A 26,410-nucleotide genomic window follows, 5' to 3' on the forward strand; every position below is an offset into this window, starting at 1 on the left:
AGAAAGATCTGAGCCGCAGGGAAGGGGCAGCGGCTCCGCTCTCCTTTTCCGCCGCCTCGGACCCGCCTCTCCCGCCGCAGGCCCCTCGGACTCGCCCCCGATCTAAGGATCCCGCCGCCGGCTCGCCCGCGCTCCCTTTCTCCTATCCTCTCGACGGGCTTTTACCGTTCAGGGACGCTCTCTGTCACCGCCTCTGCCATCCGGTTGCCCGCCTGCGGTCTGAGGGCCCTGGCACACTCCCCAAGGCGGCAGACAAAGTTCGCGAGGGGATCTAGCAACGACGTGTTGGGGCCAGTTGGGGCTGGACCAGGGACGCCGCGGGGGAGAGGCTCACTGGGTGACAAATGGTGGGAGGCTGGAAATGAGGATGCAGCGTGGACGGCTGAAAATGGAACCCACGCCGCCTCGGGGCATTCCGCTATCCACCCTCAAAGCCCCCAGGTCTTCTGGGAGGCCCTGCTCCTTCTCCGCGTCTGCGGTCTCCTGCGCTCCTGGGGGACCCACGACGGCGCGCGGAGCCCGGCGGTGGGGCTGAGGCGGGTGTCGGCTTAAATCGTGACCGCCCTCCGGAAAACAGGCCCCTAACTTGTTTAGAGAGAAGGGAATCAACTTGTTTGGATGAAGGGGACCTTGCACTTGGGTGGAAGGCTCTGTGGCTCCAAGGTCCGAGCCGTCTCTAAGTTAGCAGATTCCGCCTATTAGGCATTGAACTTTACAGGCCCGAACTCGGACACGGAGCGTGATGAACAGAGAGCAGCTCCGCGGACGCGGCCGGCTCTCCCGAAACTGTAAGGCAGGTGGGCTCCGCCCGGGCCACCCTCTCCCCTCCGGCACAGTCAGCCGCCCCAGTGCCACGCGGGGCCGGGCCTCTCGCTTCTCCTACCCCAGGTGTCGGGTCACCCTTGGCGATCGCGGGAACCGGCAGAGCAGCGGCAGTCGGAGCTGGATGGGTCCGTGAGCAGCCGAGAACGAGCCCCAGTCCCTGCGCTTTGGAACCACCGCGGCGTTTAGATGGCTCCAGGCTCACCGGCCTCACCATTTGGGTAAGGCAGTAAATAAATTGGCACTTGCGTGACCATTTATGTTGTGGTTCAAGCGGCTGAGCTACAGATAGTGGTGGGACACTGCGACCCCCAACATGTAACTCTGAATTTGGATGGTACCTGACTGACACCTGTGCAGAAGAGGCCTGCTGCAGGAGCCGGGTCAGCCTTCACAATTCGCTAAGGCTGTTGTGAGCAGGGAAGCGGGGACAAATAGGGATTTGGTCATTTACCAGTTGTGCGATCTTGGGCAATTTATTTATATGAGCCTGAGTTTTCCAGCCTGAAAAGGAACATCATCTTTTCCTTGCAAGAATTAGAGAAAAAAAAAAAAGAGAGAGAGAGAGTAGTATTTGAGGGCTACTAGACATAAACTATTGCTAGTATTATTTTTACATGCTAATGTTTCACTGGAAAATACCTCCTCCCCGACCCCCTACACACACACACACACACACACACACACTCACACATCTACTCCTCAATGGTGAGTGAAAGAGGGTAGAGGGAGTCTCTTTCCTCTTAATGTACCTGCTTTGCCACCTGCATCTACAATATCTACATATGTACAGATAGAACACTCCAGAGCCGAAGGCACTGAACCACACTTTTAAAGACTGACAATGTTTTCCTCTCATAGCTGCTTGACATTACATGGATTAATGGATCTAGAACTCAAGGTTCAGGGCAATCACAGAATTTTATGGACACAAAGTGTTTTCAGTTATTTCAAAGTCAGACACTGACCACGAAGCAAGGTAGAGCATACTAGCTAATACGAGGGATATACCCTGAGACCCATGCTAGCTTCATGGAATCTGTGAATGTCTGTCAAATGTGCATATATAGCTTTCAACAAATTCTCTAAGGCAGTGCTGTTCAATAGATTTTCCTGCAATGATGGAAATGTATGTTTGTGTTGTCCAATCTGGTAGCCACTAGCCACATGTGGCTATTGAGCACTTGAAATGTGACTAGGGCTATCAGGAACTGAATTTTTAATTGTAGTGATTTAAACCTTCCTTTTTTTTTTTTTTTTTTTTTTTGAGACAGAGTCTAACTGTTTTCCGGACTAGAGTGCCGTGGCGCCAAGCTCACAGCAACCTCAAACTCCTGGGCTCGAGCAATCCTACTGCCTCAGCCTCCTGAGTAGCTGGGACTACAGGCATGTGCCACCATGCCCAGCTAATTTTTTTTTTCTATATATATTTTTAGCTGTCTAGATAATTTCTTTCTATTTTAGTAGAGGCGGGGGTCTCGATCTTGCTCAGGCTGGTCTCGAACTCCTGACCTCTGAGCGATCCTCCCGCCTCGGCCTCCCAGAGTGCTAGGATTACAGGCATGAGCCACCACGCCTGGCCCTGAATTTTTAATTTTAAATAATTTAAATTTTGAGCTTGGAGGAGGACATTCTAAATATTAAAAATAAATTAATTAAATTTAAATTGCCACGTGACTAGTAGCTACTGTATTAGACAGTGCAACTCTAAAGAATTCATTGCCTGCCCCAACCCCCCAAAATAATCAGAGATTTAGAATTTACCAATTTTTGTCGTAAACATGGAATAGACAATCCAAAGCTAAATAATATATTAAATTGAAACAGGAATCCTTTCAATATTACTCTCTACTGAATGAATTATTGACCCAGCTTTGCAGAAAAATAAGTAGAAAAGCTAAGATGAGGTGAGATGGCATTAGAAAAGTGAGGATTGAGGAAGTATTTATCAGCTTTTGCTTTTGTTATGCACGTAACAAAAAACCACAAAATCTCAATGGCTTACAATTAAAAAGGTTTCTTTTTCTTCTACTCTATTACTCATCTGTAAGTTGTCTCCACTCTTGGACCCAGTGAAAGGAGCAGCCCCATGTAGGACATGCCAGTCTCATGGCAGAGGAGAAGACAAATACATGTATTTCTTGAAATGTCTTCACACTTCATTGACCAAAAGATGTCAGGTTTGGTCATATGACATAAATGGCACGGGAAGTACATATACTTCTCCCTCAGGGAGGGGCATCAAGGAAGAAATAAAGAAAAAGAAAACAGCCTGCATGTCCATCATAGAAAATGAGTTAAATATAGCCACGTTTAGTTGCTTTTACAAAGCAAACTAAGAATGAACTATGATATATCCATATAATGTAATATTAATTATTCAGCAATGAAAATAAATGAGCTATCAAGCCACAGCATGCCAGGGAGAAACCTATATTGCTAAGTGAAAAAAGCAAGTCTGAAATGTACTGTATGGCAATATACTGGCAATATACTGTATGGAAATATACTGGCAATATACTGTATGATTCCAACAATGTGACATTCTGGAAAAGGGAAAACTATAAGTGACAGTAAAAATATCAGTTATTGCCAAAGGTTTGGAAAATCGGGGAAGGATAAATAGGTGAAGTACAGTATTTTTAGGACAGTGAAATTACTTTGTTTTTGTTTTTTCTTTGAGACAATGTTTCACTCTGTCTCTCTGAATAGAGTGCAGTGGCATCATCATAGCTCACTGCAACCTCAAACTCCTGAGCTCAAGCGATCCTCTCACCTCCACCTCCTGAGCAGCTGGGACTACAGGCACACACCACCTCACCTGGCTAATTTTTCTACTTTAAGTAGAGACAATGTCTCACTCTTGCTCAGGCTGGTCTCGAACTCCTGAGCTCAAGCAATCCTCCCGCCTCAACCTCCCAAAATGCTAGGATTACAGCCGTGAGCCACCACACCCAGCCTATTTTGTATGATACTATAATGGTGGCTACATGACATTATGCATTTGTCAAACCATAAAACTTTATAAGACAAAGAGTGAACCTCAATGTATGCAAGGTTGAGGAATTCCAGAAAAGAATTCAGATTGTGATGAGAATCTAACTATATCACAAATCTATGAAACAACTCACTGAAGGGAGTAGGGAGAGGGAAGTGCTGACCTAAGTAACTTAGGAAATGGAGTCTGTAAAACTAAAAGAAAAAACCTACACATAAACATTGTACTCTAGTTGAAGTTGATGAAGTTGTTTTCCATGGTGATACAAGTTAACAATTCTGATACAGTAGTCCCCCCTTTATTTACAGTTTTTCTTTCCATGGTTTCAGTTACTATGGTCAACAAGAAGGGTGAGTACAGTATAATAAGATATTTGAGACCACATTCACATAACTTTTGTTATATTGTTATAATTGTTCTACTTTATTATGAGTTATTGTGTTAATCTCTTATTATGCCTAATTTATAAATTGAACTTTACCATAGGTATGTATGTATAGAAAAAATTGTACATATAGGGTTCGGTACTATCTACAGTTTCAGGCATCCACTGGGGGTCTTAGAACGTATCCCTCACGGATAAGCAGGCACCGCTGTATCGCTTTACGTACATACTGCAACTGAACGATTAACTAAGTGGACAGTGGATGGTGGGAGCCAGGTTTCTCATTGTTGGAGTGGGGATTCACAAATAAGCAGTGATCTATGTGGGAATGTATTAGAGTTGAAGATATCAGTAATAAATCATGTTTATTAGATACAGATGGTTCATATAGAAATATTTCTTTTTTTAGTCCTATGAACATTTGCATGTGTTTAGAAATATTTCTATATACACAGGTTAATAAACACACCTGTACTTCTTTGTTGTAAGCTGAGGTGGCCTAAAGAAATAACACCCAGGTAACAAAAAGCACACCTAGCACCCAGATTTTGGTTTCTAATTCTACATTCAAAGCTCTTTGGATAAATGGCTTCTTCTGGGACTGGGCCAGAAATATGTATATTACTCTACTATATAGAGAGAATACAGTATGAAACTCTACTATCAGCTCAAGTTTTCTATAAATCTAAAACTTCTAGGAGAAGTGTGTGGCCTGAGGATGGGGTGGGGCCCAGGGACTGCTCCATCCTTCTTTCCCCATTTCCACCCCCACCCTGATGACCCCTAAGGCACCAGACACTGATGGCCGGGAGGATCCGCACTCCCCTGGTTTCTGCACCAGTGTCCAGGATCAGCCTGGCCCTGCGGCAGGAGATCAAGCCCGGAGTGCACAAGATTCACCTGTGCAAGGACAAGCATGGCAAGACCAGGCTGCAGCTGTGGACCATCAACAAGCAGCTCTTTGTACAGTTGATCCAGGCAAACACCCCTGCATCCCTTGTGGCACTGTGCTTTGGGGACCAGATCCTGCAATCAATGGGTGCCACTTTGCCGGGTAGAGCACAGACAAAGCCCATCCCGTGGTGAAAAGGGCATCAGCCACGAAGATTGTTATGTCTGTTCAGGACAGGCCATTCCAGCAGACTATCACCATGCACAGGGACAGCATGGGCCATGTCGGCTTTGTCATCAAGAAGGGCAGGGTCAGGGGGAGTTCTGCTGCCCACAACAGGTTCCTCACCAACTACTACGTGTGTGAGGTAAATGGGTGGAGGTCATCGGTCTGAAAGACAAAGAGATCATAGAGGTTCTAGCCACAGCCAGGAATGTCATCACCCTATCATCCCCATTTGTGATCTATCAGCACATGGTCAGAAAGTTGTCCCTGACCCTGCTCCACCACGCCATGGCCCACTCCATCCCAGATGCCTAAAGCCACAGAGGGCACCTCTGGCCCTCCCGCCCTCCTGCAGGAAGGGCCAGCTACCCTCAACAATGACAGGTTGCCACTGGCATGCTGCCTGGGGTTGGGACTGTCTTGAGGGGGCATATTCCAGGTAGGTACACATCAGATAGCTGAGTCTGTCGTTTATACACACAGGCCTCCTTCAAACCTCAGACTCATAGCTGGGCTGAGGCTCTGGAAAGGCCCACAGGCAGCCAATTATCTGTGCTGGTTTATGTGTTGGGCTGGTCGGCAGGCTGGCTAAACACTTCAAAGTTGCAACCGGGTCCCTTTCAAGATTTTGTCTCTGATAGAACAATAATTATACTTTTTTTTTTTTTTTTTTTTTTTGAGATAGAGTCTCACTCTATTGCCCGGGCTAGAGTGCTGTGGCGTCAGCCTAGCTCACAGCAACCTCAAACTCCTGTGCTCAAGCGATCCTCCTGCCTCAGCCTCCCGAGTAGCTGGGACTACAGGCATGTGCCACCATGCCCGGCTAATTTTTTCTATTCTTAGCAGAGACCAGGTCTCAGTCTTACTCAGGCTGGTCTCAAACTCAGCCTACCTTCCTGCTTCATAAATTAGAATCCATGAAGGTGGTAATGAAATCTTGGAAGACATTTCAATAACTGAAAAAGCTCAACAGATACACACTTAACAGAGAATGAAACTGCTCAGGACAATAAAAATGCCAGGTAAGTGTGGGTTGTTTTTTTGTTATTGCTAGTTATTGATGTTGTTCTCTTCTTGCTTCAGTTTTGTCTGCAACTGTATCAGACCGCAGTGGCCACTGCTCCTCTCCCACAGAGCTGGGGTTCTGGGGGAGTGGCTGGGTTCAATGTGCCAGGAAGCCCTAGGACCAACCAGACTCAGCAGGCTGACTTGAGGCCATTCCCCATGTGACAAGTACTCTTATATATGAGAAAAAGGATTTGATAAATGGCTACTAGGAGAGCATGGCACTCAAATCTTGAGCCATTCCCTTCCAAAGGAGAATTTATGCAACTTAAAATTCACAGGACCAAGGGTAGATAAAATTAAGAAATTAAATGTGCTTCCAAATCTTCATCTTGTTCTATATCATGATACTGATGGCCCCTTTTTAAAGTTTTATTAAAGCATTTTTAAAAAAGCAGTATAGTAGTGCCCTGAACAAGAGATAAATTGTTACGACTGTAATTATCTCCGGTACGAAAAAGGGAAGCAATCTACTCATCCCCAAGAGACCTGTGACCAGGCTACATCCTTGGAACACGACCACCAACCAACCTCTCTTCCTACAGACCTACCTCCCCAAGGAAGGGACAGGGTCTTCTACTTTCTAAATTCATAAACAATTTGAATCGATTAGAGAAAAAAAACCTCACTAGCAGAGGGTAGAGAAACCAACGTGAGTAATATCTGATTATTACTTAATATCTTGAGTAGCAGGGGAAAAAAGGCCTTCACCAAAAAAACTATTGAATAGTATCTGTCTATAAAGTTCTCAATCTTACACTCGTGGCTATTTCAAAAGAAGCAATCAATCAGTTTAGGCCCTGATAAAGGAAAAGAAATATTCTTGACCTTTGACAATAAGTCCAATAAAACATCTTAGACCAACTACAGAAGAAGACAGATTGTACAGACTCTTGTACTTGTTGGACCAAAAAAGAACAGTTGTGGGACTTGTCCTCACGTAATGATGGTTATTATGCTGAAACACGATTGGTAAATGAATTTGGAAGTTCTTCCCTTTTCTCTTTTCCTTTTATGTCTTTAATGATCTCTGAAGAATTTTATGATGAAGACTGATTTCAAAATATGTCCTTCATGCCTGTAATCCTAGCACTCTGGGAGGCCGAGAAGGGTGGATCGTTTGAGCTCGGAAGTTCAAAACCAGCCTGAGCAAGGGTGAGACCCCCGTCTCTACTAAAAAAAATAGAAAGAAATTAGCTGAACAACTAAAAATATATGGAAAAAATTAGCTGGACATAGTGGCACATGCCTGTAGTCCCAGCTACTTGGGAGGCTGAGGCAGAAGGATTGCTCAAGCACAGGAGTTTGAGGTTGCTGTGAGCTAGGCTGACACCACCGCACTCTAGCCAGGGTGACAGAGCAAGACTCTGCCTCAAAAGAAAAAAAAACGTCCTAAAAATTCCAAGACAAAGGCTTCTTTCCCCCTCTTAAATAAAATGACCAAAAACAGCAAGTCTGAGAATCACCATAAACAAGATTCTAGCGCTACCTGGTGGCCAACAATGGAATTAACTCCTGAAGCTAGGAATTTGCCAAATTTGCAAAGACCTGAGGCCTCTTAACAGGAAAAGGGGAGGAGGTAGGTGAGGAAGAGTAATGTTAAGTTAAAAGGGCAGACACTAAGTTGAAACATGCATGTTCAAATGCTCACTCTTTGGCAGTGCTTGTGTTTTTCAGCTATGCTCTTAAAAGATGACTAGGGAGACCTGACTGATTATCTCTCTACTGTAGACTTAGTCCCTAATTAAAAGTAAAGAGAGAGTTGGCTACTTAAAACATGTACAAGCATATCAACAGAAACAATTCTTCACAGGAAACGGTTGAAAAGAGGAGGACCTGGGATAGCAGAAAAACCTTACAGCTAGGGTTGCCAGATAAAATACCAGATGCTCAGTTAAATTATATATGTCCCAAATACCTAAAACTTACAGATTTCTTTTCAACAAGTGACATCACAAAGTTAACAGATGACAAATTTGAAGAAGGTACTTGTAACACCAAAGAAGAACCAACAATAAGACATTGATGTGTAGACCATGTAAGGAATCCTTGCAAATAAAAACAGGGTGGCGGCCGGGCACGGTGGCTCACGCCTGTAATCCTAGCACTCTGGGAGGCCAAGGCGGGTGGATCATTTGAGCTCAGGAGTTTGAGACCAGCCTGAGCAAGAGTGAGACCCAGTCTCTACTAAAAAAAAAAAAAAAAAATAGAAATTAGATGGACAACTAAAACTAGAAAAAATTAGCTGGGCATGGTGGCACATGCCTGTAGTCCCAGCTACTTGGGAGGCTGAGGCGGTAGGATCGCTTAAGCCCAGGAGTTTGAGGTTGCTGTGAGCTAGGCTAATGCCATGGCACTCACTCTAGCCTGGGCAACAGAGTGAGACTCTGTCTCAAAAAAAAAAAAAAAAGGAAAAGAAAAGAAACAACCCAATTTTTTTTTTTTTTTTTTGACACAGGGTCTCACTCTATTACCCAAGCAAGAGTGCAGCAGCATCATCATAGCCCACTGAAGTCAAACTCTTGGGCTCAAGTGAAAACATCCTCCTGCCTCAGCCTCCTGAGTAGCTAGGACTACAGTCATGTGCCACCATGCCTGGCTATTTTTTTTTTTTTTTTAATTTCTTGTAGAGACAGGATCGCACTGTTTTGCCGAGGCTGGTTTTGAACTCCTGGCCTCAAACAATCCTCCCACCTCAGCCTCTCAAAGCTCTGGAAATACTGTGAAATAAACTGGTACATCCAGACACAATGGAATACTACTCAGCACTAAAATGATCTGTCAAGCCATGAAAAGACACGATTAAATTCATGATACTAAGTGAAATAAGCCAATCTGAAAAGGCTGCATGCTGTATGATTTCATTTATATGACATTCTAGAAAAGACAAAACTATGGACAAGCAGAAAGATCAGGGGTTGCCAGGAAATGCAGAGGAAGAATAAACAGGCAGAACACAGGATTTTTCGGGCGGTGAAACTACTCTGTATGATACTATAATAGTGAATATATATTATTATATATTTGTCTAAACCTATAGAATGTACATTACCAAGTGTGAACCCTAATATAAACTATAGACTTTTCATGATGGTGCTGTACCAATGTATGTTCATCAGTTGTAACAACTGTACCAATCTGGTGAGGGACGTTGATAGTTGGGGAGGCTGGGCATGTGTGGGGGCAGAGGATTATGGGAATTCTCTGTTTTCTGCTCAATTTTTCTGTGAACCTAAAACTGCTCTTAAAAATAAACTCTATTCCTTTAAAAAAAAAAAAAAAAGTAATAGGTAAGACAAGCCCCAATTCATTGTCTACCTTGAGGATAAGAAGGGAAAGTTTGATCGTTAGTAGAGATTTGATAAAGACAAGTGTAGAGAACTTCAAAAGTGCCACTCAGAGAGCTTATCTGTGTCCTCTAGAATTTGGGGATGGAGACGCTGGGATCTGACCCATTACTAAGTAGTCATAAAGCAAGAGGCTGGCTAGCTACCCTAGCACCTACAAGCTACAAGTGTCTTTAGTGAGAAGAGGCTGCACTTTCATAAAAAGAGGAGCAAAGGCACCTATTTCCCATGGGCCAGATTGGAATCATCCTTGGATGTCTTGAAAAGGACGCCAGCAAAATGACCCCAGCCAGCAGGATGGATGTGGTAGTAACAACACAGGACAGGCAAGAAAAAAAAAAGAGTTCAATTCAAGACATAAATTGAGTGCTTTTGAGAGAAACTCTGTTATGTGCCAGGCCCCAAAAATGATTAGACAGCGTTCCTGTTTCTGTGCTTTAAAGCCAATGGATGATAAAGAGGTATTCAAATAATTTCAATATAATATGATGCTGAGGAGGTTGGATTATATCCTGTAAGGACCGGATGCCACTGCCACTGCCACTGCAGGATTTAATGGGGAGTTTCACAATTAGATTTGGTGGCAATGTGAAGGGTAGATATAATGAAACCAAACGTGGAAGTAGAAAGACCAGTTAGATCCCAACATCAATTGCTAAATTCAAAATGAGTGTCAAGGGCCTGATCTAAGAAAGTGGTAGTAGGTACAGAAAAGAAGAGGCAATTCAAGTAAAATCTAAGTAATAGCCAACACCTGGCAATGCCTAAAAACTGACTTGATTTAGGAAATGGGAGTGAGGAAAGGAGTAAAAAATTAACAATTTAAAAATAAGATACTATTTTATTCATACCAGACTGGCCAAAAAGCAAAGCAAAATAAAACAAAACAAAAAACTGGGCATATCAAATTTTTGTGAGAATGGAAGAAACTTTTCTGCACTTTTGGGGAAATGAAGACGGGTGCAGCCATTCTGGTGTGCAATGTAGTAGTATTTAGTGAAATTAAGTACAGAAAGTATGAACATAGCCTACATCTCACAAAAAGCACACTCCTGGATGATTACCTGAGAAATTCCCCACATATTCATAAGAGAGCATGTACAAAGATGTCCATCACTGCATTGTTTGTAGAAGTATTAATAAAAGCAATAAAAGCAAAAGAACTATTAATAAAAGTAACCTAAATGGGCCAACACTAGGGTGAAGACTCAGTAAAATATGGTGTGTGCTTTGAAATACAAAGCAGCTATCAGAAGCAATTAACTAAAGGTATGCCCAGAAATACAGATACAGTTAAAGGACATGGTATTACATTTTAGAAGTAACAAACAATTAAATCTATAGCACAGTAACTTTTGTGTAAATTTTAAACATATACATACACAAAGCCATATAATATTTTTACAATGTTATATATCAGGCATATTTGAGTGGGAACATATAGAGATGAGAAAGGGTGGCTGGGCGTGGTGGCTCACGCCTGTAATCCTGGCACTCTGGGAGGCTGAGGCAGGAGGATAGCTCGAGGTCAGGAGTTCGAGACCAGCCTGGGGAAAAGACCCCGTCTCTACTAAAAAAAATAGAAAGAAATTATCTGGACAACTAAAAATATATATAGGAAAAATTAGCCAGGCATGGTGGCACATGTCTGTAGTCCCAGCTACTCAGGAGGTTGAGGCAGAAGTATTGCTTAAGCCCAGGAGTTTGAGGTTGCTGTGAGCTAGGCTGACGCCATGGCACTCTAGCCTGGGCCACAGAGCAAGATTCTGTCTTCAAAAAAAAAACAGAAAGAAAAGAAAGTGTAGGAGGCAAAAATCAAAGTGAAGACAGAGGATCGGGGGAGGGGAATACTCATATATGTGAAATAAATGCAGGGCTTTACATGGATCCATGATGACCATGTATCCTCAACTGAGAAGAATTATGGACTCAACCTCTACTACTGAGGTCCAGGGTAAAAAATAAAAATCTAACAAAGTTACCTAAGCGCAGGTGAGAAAGTGGATGACAACTATGTAAACATACAAGGAAGAAAGGAAAGAAAATATAGGTAGGAAGAAAATACATACAAAAGAGTAAGTGTCCAAAGTACAAGAAAACATAACTCCAAGAAAAAAAGGAGGAAATCCTTCTTCCCTTCTTCAATTAACTTCAATTACTTTGAGTTATAGGAAAAAAAAACACCAATAAGCTTTTTTTTCTAGAACTAGAAAATGGGAAACTCAAGTTCATATAGAAAAATAAACACACTAGAATAGCTAGGAAAATACTTAAACAAAAGATCTGAGTGGAGACAAGCCCTAAAAGATATTAAAATGGACTACAAAGCTTCATAATTAGTGTGGCATCAAGACATGAATAGACAGACCAAAGGAATAGAATAAAAAGTCCAGAAGTAGAGGCAATGACACACAGAAATTTACAATATGGTAATATCAGATCAGTGGGACAAAGAAGGCCTTTTTCCCTACCTAGGACAACGAGATAGCCATTTGCAAATAGAGAAAACTAGAGTCATTCACATCATACACAAGAATAAATTCCAAATGGATCACAGATCTAAATGTCAAAAAATAAAGCTACACAAGTCATAAACATAAGTGAATTTTCCTATAACCTGTATTTAGAGAAAAGCTTTCTAACTATGACTCAATATTCAGATACAATAACAGAAAAAATTGATGTTTGACTTCATAAAAATAAATTTGTATGTCAAAAATACCATAAATAGGCTGGGTGCGGTGGCTCACGCCTGTAATCCTAGCACTCTGGGAGGCCGAGGTGGGCGGATCGTTTGAGCTCAGGAGTTCGAGACCAGCCTGAGGAAGAGTGAGACCCCATCTCTACTAAAAATAGAAAGAAATTATATGGACAGCTAAAAATATATATAGAAAAAATTAGCCGGGCATAGTGGTGCATGCCTGTAGTCTCAGCTACTCGGGAGGCTGAGACAGGAAGATCGCTTGAGCTCAGGAGTTTGAGGTTGCTGTGAGCTAGGCTGAAGCCACGGCACTCACTCTAGCCTGAGCAACAGAGTGAGACTCTGTCTCAAAAAAAAAAAAAAAAAAAAAATACCATAAATAATGTCAAAAAAGAATAACAAATTGAGAGAAAATATTTGTAACATATATCACAGATAAAGGACTAATATCTCCCTTTTTTTTCCCTACCTTCTGGAATTAGGAGAAATATCTCTTGTATACAAAGAAATTTTACAATTCTGGGAAAGGACCAAAAATCTGATAGAAAAACAAGCAAAAGACATGAACAAATAAATACAAAAAATATCTTAAAATAGCCCTTAAGCATGTGAAAAGATGTCCAATTTCATAATAAATGCAAATTAAAACTGCACTGAAATACCATTTCTTATCTCGAAATTTAAAACTATAATACACTCAGGGCCTTTCCTTCCCGGGCAGCAGAGATGGCCCACCAGGCAGAGGGAACCTACAGAGGGTGGTTTCTCTCCTATTTTCCTGTCCCACCGAGTCAGCCTGTCCCCCATCCCCACTCCGGCTGGCCTTTGCAGCTAACTCTGCGTGTCAATTAAAAAATAAATAAATAAATAAATAAAATATATAAATACATATATATATGTACACACACTCAGAAGGCAAGACTTTGGAGAAACACTTTTTTTTCTTTTTTAAACATCAACTCAAACCAGAGAGAAACAATTACTTGAATATAGTGCTATGGGGAATGCAAAATAGCACCACACTTACGGAGGAAATTTGGCAATATCTAACAAAACTACATGTGCATTTTTTTTTTTTTTTGTTAAGCCAGAGTCTCTCTCTCTCTCTTGCTTTGTTGTCCCTGGGTAGAGTGAGTGCAGTGGCCGTCATCGTCATCTTAGCTCACTGTAACCTCAAACTCCTGGGCTCAAGTGATCTTCCTGCCTCAGCCTCCAGAGTAGTTGGGACTACAGGCGCATGGCACCACACCCAGCTAAATTTTCTATTTTTAGTAGAGATGGGGTCTCGCTGTTGCTGAGGTGGTCTCGAACTCCTCAGCTCAAGCCATCATCCCTCCTCAGCCTCCCAGAGTGCTAGGATTACAGGCGTGAGCCCCTCCACCTGGCCTGCACTTACTCTTTCTTTTGAGACAGAGTCTCCTTCTGTTGCCCTGGCTAGAGTGCCATGATGCCAGCCTAGCTCACAGCAACCTCAAACTCCTGGGCTCAAGTGATCCTCCTGCCTCAGCCTCTCGAGTTGCTGGGACTACAGGCATGCGCCACCATGCCCGGCTAATTTTTTCTGTATATATTTTTAGTTTTCCATATAATTTTTTTCTATATTTTTTAGTAGAGATGGGGTCTCGCTCTTGCTCAGGCTGGTCTCGAACTCCTGACCTCGACCAATCCTCCAGCCTCGGCCTCCCAGAGTGCTAGGATTACAGGTGTGAGCCACCGCGCCCGGCCTGCACTTACTCTTTAACTCAGGAATCCCACTTCTAGGAATTTACTCTGAAGATACACATCCAGTAATACAAATATGCATATGAACATGGTTGTTTATTGCAGCATTATTTGCAATTGCACAATATTGGAAACTACATAAATTCCCAAATATAGGAGTAGTTTAATAAACCATGTTACTGCCACGCAATGGAATGCTATGCAACTATAATAGAAAAGAACAAGGAAGCTCTGATTAAGTGAAAAAGAATATACAGCCAGTCACAGTGGCTCAGGCCTGTAGTTCCAGCTACTGGAGAAGCTGAGGTGGAAGGATGGTTTGAGTCCAGGAGTCAGAGGCCAGCCTGGGCAACATAGGGAGACCTCATCTCTAAAAAAAATAAAATAAAATAAAGAATACACACACACACGCACCAGTAGCAAGGATCATACCTAGAATGCAGATCTTGGTTTCTAAATAGTATTCCCTATTAAAAACTAACAGGAGAAATGATTGATTCCAGGGCAAGCGCAGTGGTCAGGGCTAGAGCAGGGACGGTACAAGGTGCTTCTGGAACATCTTGCAGTGCCAGAGGTAAGCAAATACTTTTTAAAAAAAAAAAAAAAAACTGATGATCATGGAGCTAAAAGATACAGGATCCAAATCAAAAGTTTCACCTGGCCAAAAAATTTTAGAAAATAAAAAAATAAATATAAGGTAAACAAAAACATAAAAGGAAACAAAATAATTTTTTTTTTTTTTTTTGAGACAAAGTTTCACTCTGTTGTCCGGGCTAGAGAGAGTGCCGTGGCGTCGGCCTAGCTCACAGCAACCTCAAACTCCTGAGCTCAAGCGATCCTCCTGCCTCAGCCTCCCGAGTAGCTGAGACTACAGGGGCGTGCCACCACCATGCCCGGCTAATTTTTTCTGTATATTTTTAGTTGTCCAAATAATTTCTTTCTATTTTTAGTAGAGACGGGATCTCGCTCTTGCTCAGGCTGGCAAAATAAAAATTTTTTAAAATACAAAAATAAAAGTGAAGAAAACAAAAGGCTCACTTGGCCAAATCTGGGACAATTTGAATATCAAAATAAATAACAATAGTAATATATTCTAAACCACAGAATAAATTAAGAAACCGTGAGTTCATGCTAACACTAAATAGAAAAAATAAAGAGGGAGAAGGCCAGGCTCTTCCTCATGGTGGAATGATAAATGTAGAGGAATAGTGGAGCTGGAAAATCACCATTTTGAAAGCATCACATTAAGAACTGGTTTGAGCAAAATCATCAATAGATGTTAAATCCCGGGGGAACATTTGATGACAAGCACAATATCTGCATGGTCTTAAAGTTTCTCCCCAGAGATTATTAGTTGCAACAGGAAAAATAATAACTGGGCAGTAGAGAAATTAGACAAGCTTTTAAGTCATCAAATTTAACATCACCAATGAGGGGCAGGACATCACATGCCTCTAGATGAGATGCCCTAAGAAGGACACACATTGAGAAACATTCTTAAAAAAAAACACTATATTCTTTAAAAATGTGTATATAAGCAAACAAAGAAAGGCTGAGAAGTTGTTCCAGATTAAAGGAGACTAAATGGACATGACAACCAAATATGTGACCTTGGACTGGAGGGGGGGAAATGCTATAAATGATATTATTGTGACAATTGATAAGATTATAATATAGACTATATATTAAATTAAATTATGGTATCAATGTTTAATTTCCTGAGTTTGGTAACTGTACTGTGCTTATGTAAGCGAAGAGCCTTATTCCTTAGAAATATATACTAAAGTGTTTTTTTGTTTGTTTGTTTGTTTTTTTAGAGATGGGGTTTTGCTCTGTCACCCAGGCTGGAGTGCAGTGGCAGGATCATAGCTCACTGCAGCCTCAAAACCCCGTGCTCAAGCCATCCTTCTGCCTCAGCCTCCCCAGTAGCTGGGACTACAGGAGCCATACTGAAGTATTAAGGGGTAAACTGATGCTCAATTCCAGTTCCCTGGTATTAAAAAATATTTCAAACCTGTGTGGCATAATCTACTACCTACCTAGACTATATGCTATAGCCTATTGCTCCTAGGCTACAAACTTATACAGCATGTTAATGTTCTAAATACTGTAGGCAATTGTATGTGGTCCATCAATGACCAAAACATCCTTATGTAGCAGCACATGACTGTATTTGAGTGCTTAACCACTTGCCAGATACTTTTCTAAGCCCTTTACATTATTAACTCATTCAATCTTCACAACAACTTCATGAGGTACTACAATTATTATCCTCATTTTCAGATGGAGAAAGGAAAGCACAAATTGTGCATCTAAGGTCATACAGTTATTTTCATAATAGCCATTTCCCTGTAGATAGAATAAGAAATCTCTCCCTCTCCATCACACAACTCTGGGCAATTGTTTTCCTTATTTTCTTTCTTTCTTTCTTTTCTTTCTTGCTTTCTTTCCATCAGTGCATGGGCAAATTTTATTTTATTTATTTATTTTTATTTTTTTATTTCAGAGTATTATTCGGGTACAAACGCTTTGATTACATAAACTGCCTTTGCACCACCTGACCAGCGTGCCCATCCCCCAGAAAGCATGTTTTCTTTATTAGATTCATGTTTGCATCATTTAAACAAGACCTGTGATGATGAGTTGAGAACACTTGTTTCCTCTCAACTTCTGAGATAGAAATGAAGCTAGAGTCAAATTAGCTGAATTAATCTAATTTAAGCCAGTGGCTCTCAAGCTTTAATGTGTATCAGAATCACCTGGAGGGCCCTACCCCAGAATTTCTGATTCTGAGAATTTGCATTTTTAAGAAGTTCCCAGGTGATGCTGGTCCAGGGACCACTTTGAGAATGACTGTATTAGGACTCTTAATCTCCCCCCACTTTAGTTTTCTCATCAGTGAAATGGGCATTACAACATTGTAATAGAGACAAGGAAGAGGAAGTGCTTTGTTAATTGTTCAGCACTAGGGGAACACTGTTAACAATTACTATTATTAATATTTTATGGGAGCTATAGGAAGTTATTTTAATCTTTCAGACTTTGCCACAGTACTCCATGTTCAAATGCATGGGTGTGACAAGGGACTCAATATCAAATAGAGTGAAGGAGAGAACACCTTCCTATGCTACACTTCCACCCAGTCAGCCAGTGTAATAAGCTTTCTTGTATGTCCTGCCAAGAATAAAAATGTTTCACACACACACTCACACACACTAGAGTTGCACTGTATACAAATTTAACTTATCCCAAGATTAGTAAATGAGAATTCCCTTCATCTACCCAAAGTGTGAATATCCCACTGGACTAAATGTTGAAGATATGTATTATTCCAAAACCTAGGCACTAAATGCAAACAAATCAATCCATATCATGTTCAACTTTTACAGAAATATCTAGCTATGAATAATCATGAGTAATTTTTTTAATTTTTATTTATTTATTTTTTAATAGACACTGTTCCTGAGAAATCATGAATAATTCTCTACTCATCATACTTTTGCCCTGGCACCTTTAAACTAAACCCCCTTCAAAATGCAAGTACATTTTATCTTCCTTTACATCCTGTACACAGGATTACATTTGTTAAACTACTCTGTTAAAAAGTTGTCCACATTAACCCAGAATCTGATTTCACAAACTTCAAAACACTGGAACTTGTTTTGGCTTCCAAGGTATCACAGAATAATTCATATTCATCTTTTGTTAATGACAAGCCTTCATGACTTTAGACAGCTATCTTCTCCCAACCCACATAAATATCTCTTCATTCATCTTATGACATCATCTAAAAATTATTCTTACTGTTGAAGAAAATAATTCCTCAGAATGAGGAAGGCTGCTTTTAGTTAAATAAAACAACTAATTCCCGTCCTCCAAGAAATACTGATGTTTTTGCATGAAGGACATGACCACTCAATTTTATTGATATTACTCTAAAGATAAATGGTGACTTGCTGGTAGACAACCATATCTGAATTCAAAAGACTATTAAGTTTCCCTTTGGAGTAAAACTTAAATAAACAAGGACTACCTCAAAAAATCCCATGCCTCCCAGCCCTTCCCTCTTGTCCTAGGATCTGTGAACTACACATATTTTTTTCTTTCACATCCAGCACAACTCAGCCATCCAAGTATGTGAACAAGAAGGAGCCACTTTAGAGACCAGAAGTGGGACCTTCAGAAATGTGGGCTGAGAGGCCGGGTGGGGTGGCTCATGCCTGTAATCCTAGCACTCTGGGAGGCCGAGGCGGGTGGATCGTTTGAGCTCAGGAGTTCGAAATCAGCCTGAGCAAGAGCGAGACCCCATCTCTACTAAAAAATAAGAAGAAATTAGCTGGACAACTAAAAATATATAGAAAAAAATTAGCCGGGCATGGTGGAGCATACCTGTGAGGCAGAAGGATTGTTTGAGCCCAGGAGTTTGAGGTTGCTGTGAGCTAGGCTGATGCCACCGGCACTCACTCTAGCCTGGGCAACAAAGCGAGACTCTGTCTCAAAACAAACAAACAAACAAACAAAAAACCCTTCCCATAGTTTATCCTTAACAGTTAGACCATATTCCCCCTTACATATTTCTAATGAATATATACTAAATGAAAATATGATCATCCTCTCGTGTTTTGCAACTTACTTTTCCCCAATATATCTTGGACTTTGTTTTGCACTGACACATATAATTTTCATATACCATAATCCTCCTAACAAATGGAAGTAAAATGATTAAATAGATTTAGATGACTTTTTTCCAGGGTTATAAAATATCACCCAGTGTGGAAAAGTATCACAATTTCTATTCTAAACAGGAACCTGGGGGCGGGGGCGGGAATCAAATAATACAAAGTAATCATTAATCTTGGAAAGTCATGTTATGTAACTTGGGTGAGGAATGCAATCCTGACAACTCACGTCTCATCACCCGGATGTCAGCCACTTCTGCTAGTCTACCCACCCTAGCCGCCCCCCGCCCCCAAACCACCATCCTGAACACAGGGAATAGCCCCTGACCCCAGCTTTTACTAAAGCTTTAAAAAGAGAGGAATTGTCCATCTGTTCCTCCTCTTAGTTCTCTCCCCTTCCGCAGATGCCAAGCCCTGTTTCTTTCACTCTACTTGTCCCCATTAAGGTCCCATGCCTATGACAGAAACTCAGGCTAGGAGCCCTAGTGTTGGATATTTTCTTTTCCTTTTTCTTTTCTTTTTTTTTTTTTTTTTAATTTTTTGTGGAGACCAGGGTGTCTCACCCAGGTCTCCAACTCCTGGCCTCAAGCCATCCCCCCACCTCTGCCTACTAATACTACTGGGATTACAGGCATGAGCCACCCCACACCACCCTTTTTCTTCTCCCTTTTAAGAGGTACAACTGAATATTACAGTTGTTTCTTGGTATCAGGGGGAGATTTGTTCCAGGACCCCCTCTTCCATACCGAAATACAAGGATGCTCGAATCCTTTACATAAAATGACTTGTTTGCATGTGACCCGTGAACATCCTCCCCTATGCTTCAAATCATGTCGAGATGACTTGTAATACCTAGTATAATGTAAATGCTATATAAATAGTTGTATTGTTTGTATTTTTTATTGTTGTATAGTTATTTTTTGTTTTTTTTTCCAAATATTTTCCATCAGAGACTGGTTGAATCCATGGATTCAAAGGGCAGATACAAGGGGCTGATTGTATTCAGTTTGGCATTTTAATAAAGATAAATCTTATATATCCCCAAAACAACAATAACTATACTTTCTGCTAAAGCTAGAAAGAAAATAGAAATCCCATGATATTAGGTCCAGCTTTTGACGATTGAAATGTAGTTGGGATAACCTGGTGGCTTCCTTTTCCGCAGCAGAGATTACTAAAGGTTACAAGACCTGGTTCAGCAACCTCTCTCTGGACAAATTCCAACTCCCAAATTCAGGTAACATACAGATAACCCTCCTCGAAAAAAATTCTTACCTCTGATTAGTTATCATACAATTTAATGTTTCAAATTTCTTTCATGTGAATAACATTCCAGACGCTTATTTTCTGAAAATATTCTCTCTGAGATCCCAAAACTGTTCCCCGGTCACATTTTAATTTCCGTTTTCTCCCTAAACACCCTTCCAGGGGTAGGCGGCAAAGCAGACACTCAACGAATGTAATCAATAAATAAGTCGATGGAAGCAGTGGGGAGGCAGGGCAGAGGGATTGGAGAAGAATCAGGGTCCTCTCTGAGATCCTAGTAGGAGGGAGAAGGAAACTAATCTGCTCTGAGTGGTTCTGGGTGGTTACACGAGTCACCTCCCCGTTAGCCGGGCCCTGAGCAGGCGACCTGCCTCCTGTCTCCCGGCCTTGCCCGGGCCGTGCCGCTCAGCGGTCTGTTCCCGGGTCTCTGCAGAACGCGCTTTCCTTCCTCCTCGCCTGGCTCACCGCTGTCGGTCACTCAGGCCTCACCCAGAGGTGACTTCCTCGGGGGACCTTTCCTGACCTCCCTGCCCAGGTCCCGTCCCCCATATTTCAGCCTCCCAAGCACAATCAGGCTCCTGGCCACACTTAGCCCAACCCCTGAAGCTCCTGCAGGGCGGGGCCCGCCTGTCTGCAGGAGTTGAAGACTGGCTCCAGACCACCCTGCAGGCGGCTTCAGTACCCCGTGCCCGCTAGCAGTTCCTGCTAGGAGCTTTTCTAAGAACCAGTCGGTCTCCCACTGGTATCCAGCCCACCCGAATAGTAAAATGTAAATGTGACTATATAAATCCTGAAGAGGGGGTGTGACTGCTGAGGCCTCGGTTTCCTTAACTATACAATGGGAGTTATATTGAGGATTGAGTCAATAACGGAAGAGCCTGCGGAGATCCCGGCCGGCCGGAGGCTCTCAATCAGCATAGGCTATTGTCATTATTATGAGCCACTTTGGGGTCAGAGGATTTCACAAGATTGGATTTTGCTTTTGTTTATCGCCTCTTTTTTTATAAGGCTTTCCTGGACTATGCCCTATTTTACCTTCTTTCCAAAACTCATCAGTGCCATTGTCTGACCCTTCTTGGGGCTGACTCCTTCATCTCCGTAACAATGAAAGCTTGTTGTTTTCCATAATTGTTGGCTTACCCTTGACAGAAAGCTGGTTGAGAGCTTGAAACTCAAAAAAGGAAACCACTCCAAGACAAACACTGTTTTTAACCTCCAGACTGTTACTTCCAAAATTTTTCCTATGAATTTCCTTAAAGTATTTTTGTTGTTCTTGTTGTTTTGGGGGGTTTTTTAGGGCTGAAAAACCCTATGAGGGTTTATTAGCCTCCATGATATGCATGGAACTTATGTCAGATTCTTAAATTTCCCTCTTTTCCTACTGTAATTGACATCGATTTGCATAAAGTTTTTTTACATTTAGAAGCTCTGCCCTTAAGATGGAATTTTTGACTTAAAGGTCTAGGGGCAGTTTTTCTGTGCTTTAGTCTTCATTCACACTGCAGAATTGGGGTTCAAAAGTATCCAGTTAATTCCCACATACACATTCACTCACTGCCAACAGATTCTTCCAAGGGTACGTTAGCTGGGAGTAACTTGAGGCTGCCACAGCTGTTAGTTTGTAAAGCAAACCAAGCTAGAAGTTACAGAAGACAAGGAGACTTCATCTATCAGATCAGCAAAAAAACAGTGAGCCAATGGGGAAAATAGCAATCTCATATACTGCTGCTGGGAGTGAAATTGTTTCAACCCCCATGGAAAACAAATTGATAATATCTAGCAAAATTATGTTTTTCCCTTTTGGACCAGCAATTTTCCCTATGAGAATTTAGCCTACAGACATACTACTTGCAAAACAATGGCCTTCAATGTCTTCATGGCACCTTTATAAAAGCAAAAGTTTCATAATAACCCCAAAAGTCCTTTTGTGGAGAATTAAATAGAATAATACCCATCAGTAAGGAAGGAGAGAAAATAATCTACATTTATAATTGCTTGTGTTTGCATTTAAAAAAAAAAACAACTCTAGAAAGGACAATAAAGCTTTTTATTGTTGGGGAGTAGGAAATGCAGGAATATGAAATGAGCTCAGAGGAAGACTTGTCTATCATTTTAGGATTTTGATCCATGTGACTAGTATCTCTTTAAAACAAATTTAAGTAAATTTAAATATTTAAATATTAAATTGGTGTGCTACCTAAGAAAATGTTTTTTAATGTAGCAACAACTAGTATTCTCTACTTTCTGTTCTGTCTCATATGGCAACTGTTGACACATCTCCAGAAATATCCTGCTCAATGCCATTCTGTTCAAAATGTGCCCAAAGCTACTGGGGACCACCTTAAGGTGACTGGAGTCCACGGGCAGTCTCTTCCCTGGAAACTGAGATGCCCCTTCCCACAGCCCACCTCAGCCCACTATTAGCCTCTTCCCAATCTGTGGACACTCGGACCCTGGTACTGCCTCTGGCCCTGGCAACCAATAACTGAGAGGCCCTAAGACCTTCCTGCCTAGGACTAACAATTCTGCAAGGCAGACCATCCTTTTTAGTATCTGTGGCTTCTTACCACAGGGAGTTGAGCCAAGTTTCCCTGCTAACACTTCAAAGAGAAGGAAACGCATGCATCTGTGTTTGGTTCTCCAAAGTCAGGGATGGAACTGTTTTAACAATTATCATTTCCTTGGGAAAAGTGAGATTGATTTTCCTCCAAAATCTTGAGCAAGAGCTGAGCTGAGTGGTCTAGGACCTTAAGGCAGAGTTGTCAAGGCTGGGGTGGGGGTTGAAACACCAATGAGGTACATGACTGGTCTCTTCCTCTCCACTCCAAATAAACCTCAACAGCATTCCAAATGTACCTTTGTCTTCCCAGTGACCCACAGGTTGTGTGGAATCTAATGACCCCAGAAAACTGCACCTGTGCTCTGTATTTCCACAGAGTAGGGAAACAATGCCTTTAAAAAGGACTTTCACGACTTTCTGAGTCTTCAATGATGAGACCCTTAGGAGGACAGAGCTAGAACTTGGAGTCCCTCCTCCCTCAGACCTGGGAGGGGAGGAGTCTAGCTACAGTCCTGCCATGGAGCAAGAGTACCTCTTATCATGCATTCAAGAAATATTTATTGAATGCCCATGGTGTCATTGTTCTAAGACTTCACAGAGATTTAGGACATAGTCTTAATTCGTTTAATCCTCACTTTTGTTTTGTTTTGAGACAGACTCTTCCTCTGTTGCCGGGGCTAGAGTGCTATGGCATCAGCCTAGCTCACAGCAACCTCAAACTCCTGGGCTCAAGAATTCTTCTGCCTCAGCCTCCCGAGTAGCTGGGACTACAGGTGTGTGCCACCATGCCCAGCTAATTTTTTCTATATATTTTTAGATGTCCAGCTAATTTCTTTTTTTTTTTTTTTAGTAGAGACAGGGTCTCACTCTTGCTCAGGTTGGTCACAAACTCCTAAGCTCAAAGGATCCACCCGCCTTGGCATCCCAGAGTGCTAGAATTACAGGCGTGAGCTACCGCGCCCGGCCAATATCTCCATATTTATAGATGGAGAATTGAAGCACAAAGGCTAACATACTCATGATTCCCAAGCTAGAAAGTGGCTGAGCCAAGATTCAAACCCAGGCCAGTCTAGTTGGTGTGTCTTATAACACTATTCTTAACCACTCTACACCATATTGCCCCTTTAAAAAAAAAAAAATCAACATCCCTTCCTTGTTGGAGTTTACATTTTAGTAAGGGAGAGGAAGAAAATGAGCAGCTAACACTATCAGTCAAGTTTATAAATGCCATGAATAAAAATAATGCAGTTAAGCAGAGACTTTGGAGGACTTCCCTAGAGGTGAGTATAGACCACCTGAGAGAAGAGCAAAACCACTTGAAAATCTGAGATTTTTAGGCCAAAAACCAGCAAAAACAAAAGCCTGTAAGTGGGAACATACATAGTGTATTTGGGGGGCAGCATAAGGATAAGCTAGAGCAGAGGGCAAAAAAATGTGAGTTCCCATTAGGTTGAGGTCAGGTTCCACAGGGCCTTATAGGTCAGCATAAGGAGTTTGGGTTTTTAAGTTGGATGGAAAACTGTGGAGTCCCTTTTGGAGGAGAGGCCATATGATTTACATTTTAAAAATTAAGTCTGCCTGCTAAAGAACAGGCCCTGAGATGAACAAATAGAAATCAAGACCTGTTAGCAGTCTGTTTCAGTAGTACTACCAAGAAAGGATAGGACTGGAGATATCTAAGGTATTACCCTCCAATCCATCAACCACAATGTCAAGGAGCTATATACTTACTTAAAACTTTATTCTTTAATTAGCAACCTTGGAAAAAGATATTCACATCAGGACTCAGAGCAAGGGCAGAGACCCCCAAACAGAAGGTCTTTCCTTAATTCAGCAGGTGCAGGATGGTCTCATGGGGGGAGGGTTATAAGGCCAAATTGACTGGACTCCCTCATGGATTTCACACTGTGGGTGAGGCATCAAGGCAGGCTCCTAATTTGTGGCCTGAACCACTGGTCCAAAATGGTGGTGCTGTTCACTTACTGATAGCTAAAGGGGAGAGAAGTTGTTTGGTGGACATGCCAGATCTGTTTCTTGCAGAAAATAGCTGTTAGTTTTCTCTCCCATTACTGACAAACATATCCAAGAAATAGTCAGCACTTGCTACTACATACGATGCCTGTCCTAAGTGCCCTATGTATTATTAACAGTTAGTCTCATAATTTCATATGGGGTCATATGCCGTTAACTTCATTTTAGAGACTGAGAAACCGAGAGGGTTAAACAGTTTGCCTAAGGTCATAGGGTCCTGGCACTTTCCATATTTTTGTTTTGGAAAACATATACTTCTTATTTTGCATATGTTCTATCAACCTATTATAGGATTGTTTTTAAATGAAAGAACGGGTTATTTCCAGACTGTATCATCACATCACCCCTAGGTTTTTGGTTCAGTGCTGCATCTCAGGTCTTGACTCCTAGACCCTTTTTGACCCGAGCCAAGAGTGCCCTTGGACCTCTTTTCAGCTTTGGGGAGTTTCAATAAAGGGGTAAACTCAACAGCCACACCTCAGCAGTGCTTGAGAGATATTTAAGGTATTACCTCCAATCCATCAACCACAACGTCAGGGAGCTATTTACTTATTTAAAACTTTATTCTTTAACAACTACATCAGGACTCGGTAAGGGCAGAGACCCAAAAAACAGATGGTTTTTCCTTAACTCATCAGGCTGGAGCAGAGTTTAAACCAAGCTGGAACCACTCCAGGTCTGGCTGCAACCTAATCTTGCGACATCCTGGCCTCAGTCCCATTGTCTGGAAACTGGCTTCACTTCATCCAAGGGCCTAGTTGGAGGGCACTCATGGCTTCTTCAAGTTTGAGCATCCCTGCACCAGAAAGAGCAACAGCAGGGTGAGTATGGTGGGGGAGGGTAAGAGCCTGACCTTTCTCTGCCTCTTTCAGGATTCCTTTCTAGAACCCTCTGAGCCAGGCATTCTGGGCCTGAGATTCTCTGGAACCTCGGAACGTGGAACCACTGGGCCCATTCCAACATTCTCCAAGAAGCTGGAGGAGGAGGGGGAAGGTGGAGAGATCACACATAATCCCGCCCAATGGGTCTAGCCCAGCCCCCTCTCATCAGAGTCTCACCCCGGGTCCCCAGGAGCAACGGCCCGCACCCTAGGCCCCAGACTCCCAAATGAGTCTTGGAGACTGCCCAGACGCAAAGAGCGCCTTTGGTGATGCCCGAGGTGTGGTGGTGGTTGCGGACAGTGAGGAGGTGAGAGAAGAGGAAGAGAAGCCACCCCCATGGGCCTCTGTTCAAAGCCCCTCATCACCGAGTGTCTCACCTCGCTCCTGCCGCTGGCGGTGCCATTCAGCCATGGACTGGAGCATCCACTTGGTCCGGAGCTTGTACACGTAGGAGCCATACACCAAGACCTCGGTGAGGTCTGAAGATTCCAGAGCTTTCAGCTGGAGCATGGCCTTGCTCACCTGCTCGATGTAAGGGATGCGAGATCCGTCTGGGCCTGTTGGGGGAAGGGGATGAGAACTCTAGGCGGCGGAGACTGAAACGCCGAGGACGGGGCACACAAGCCAGTCTGGGCACACTCACCAAACATGGCTCCCAGCAGCCGCGTCTGGACCTGAAACACCGCTGGATCTTTCAGATCTTCGGGAACTTTCACCCACGGTGGAATATCTTTACGCTCTGGAAGCGTTCCCATCTCAGGACCCTCAAATCCTACCACTTTATCGCGGAAGCTAGGCCTACCCGTGCCCACCTTGGCCGCAGCGCGCGCAAAGTC

General features: G+C 42.5%; 1 protein-coding gene and 1 pseudogene across 1 annotated transcript; one reads left to right on the forward strand and one right to left on the reverse strand.

Annotated features, from left to right (window-relative positions):
- Nucleotides 1-5,006: 5,006 nt before the first annotated feature.
- Nucleotides 5,007-5,637, forward strand: LOC138395954 (syntenin-2 pseudogene; annotated as a pseudogene).
- Nucleotides 5,638-25,280: 19,643 nt separating this feature from the next.
- Nucleotides 25,281-26,375, reverse strand: DPPA5 (developmental pluripotency associated 5). The gene is made up of 3 exons (XM_069488402.1): nt 26,218-26,375; nt 25,952-26,131; nt 25,281-25,489 (listed from the first exon to the last, which is right to left on the reverse strand). The coding sequence occupies exons 1-3, from the start codon at nt 26,327-26,329 to the stop codon at nt 25,431-25,433; spliced, it is 351 nt and encodes a 116-aa protein (XP_069344503.1). The 5' UTR covers nt 26,330-26,375; the 3' UTR covers nt 25,281-25,430.
- Nucleotides 26,376-26,410: the final 35 nt, after the last annotated feature.

Source organism: Eulemur rufifrons, chromosome 15, assembly GCF_041146395.1.
Source record: "Eulemur rufifrons isolate Redbay chromosome 15, OSU_ERuf_1, whole genome shotgun sequence".
Lineage (NCBI taxonomy): Eukaryota > Metazoa > Chordata > Mammalia > Primates > Lemuridae > Eulemur > Eulemur rufifrons.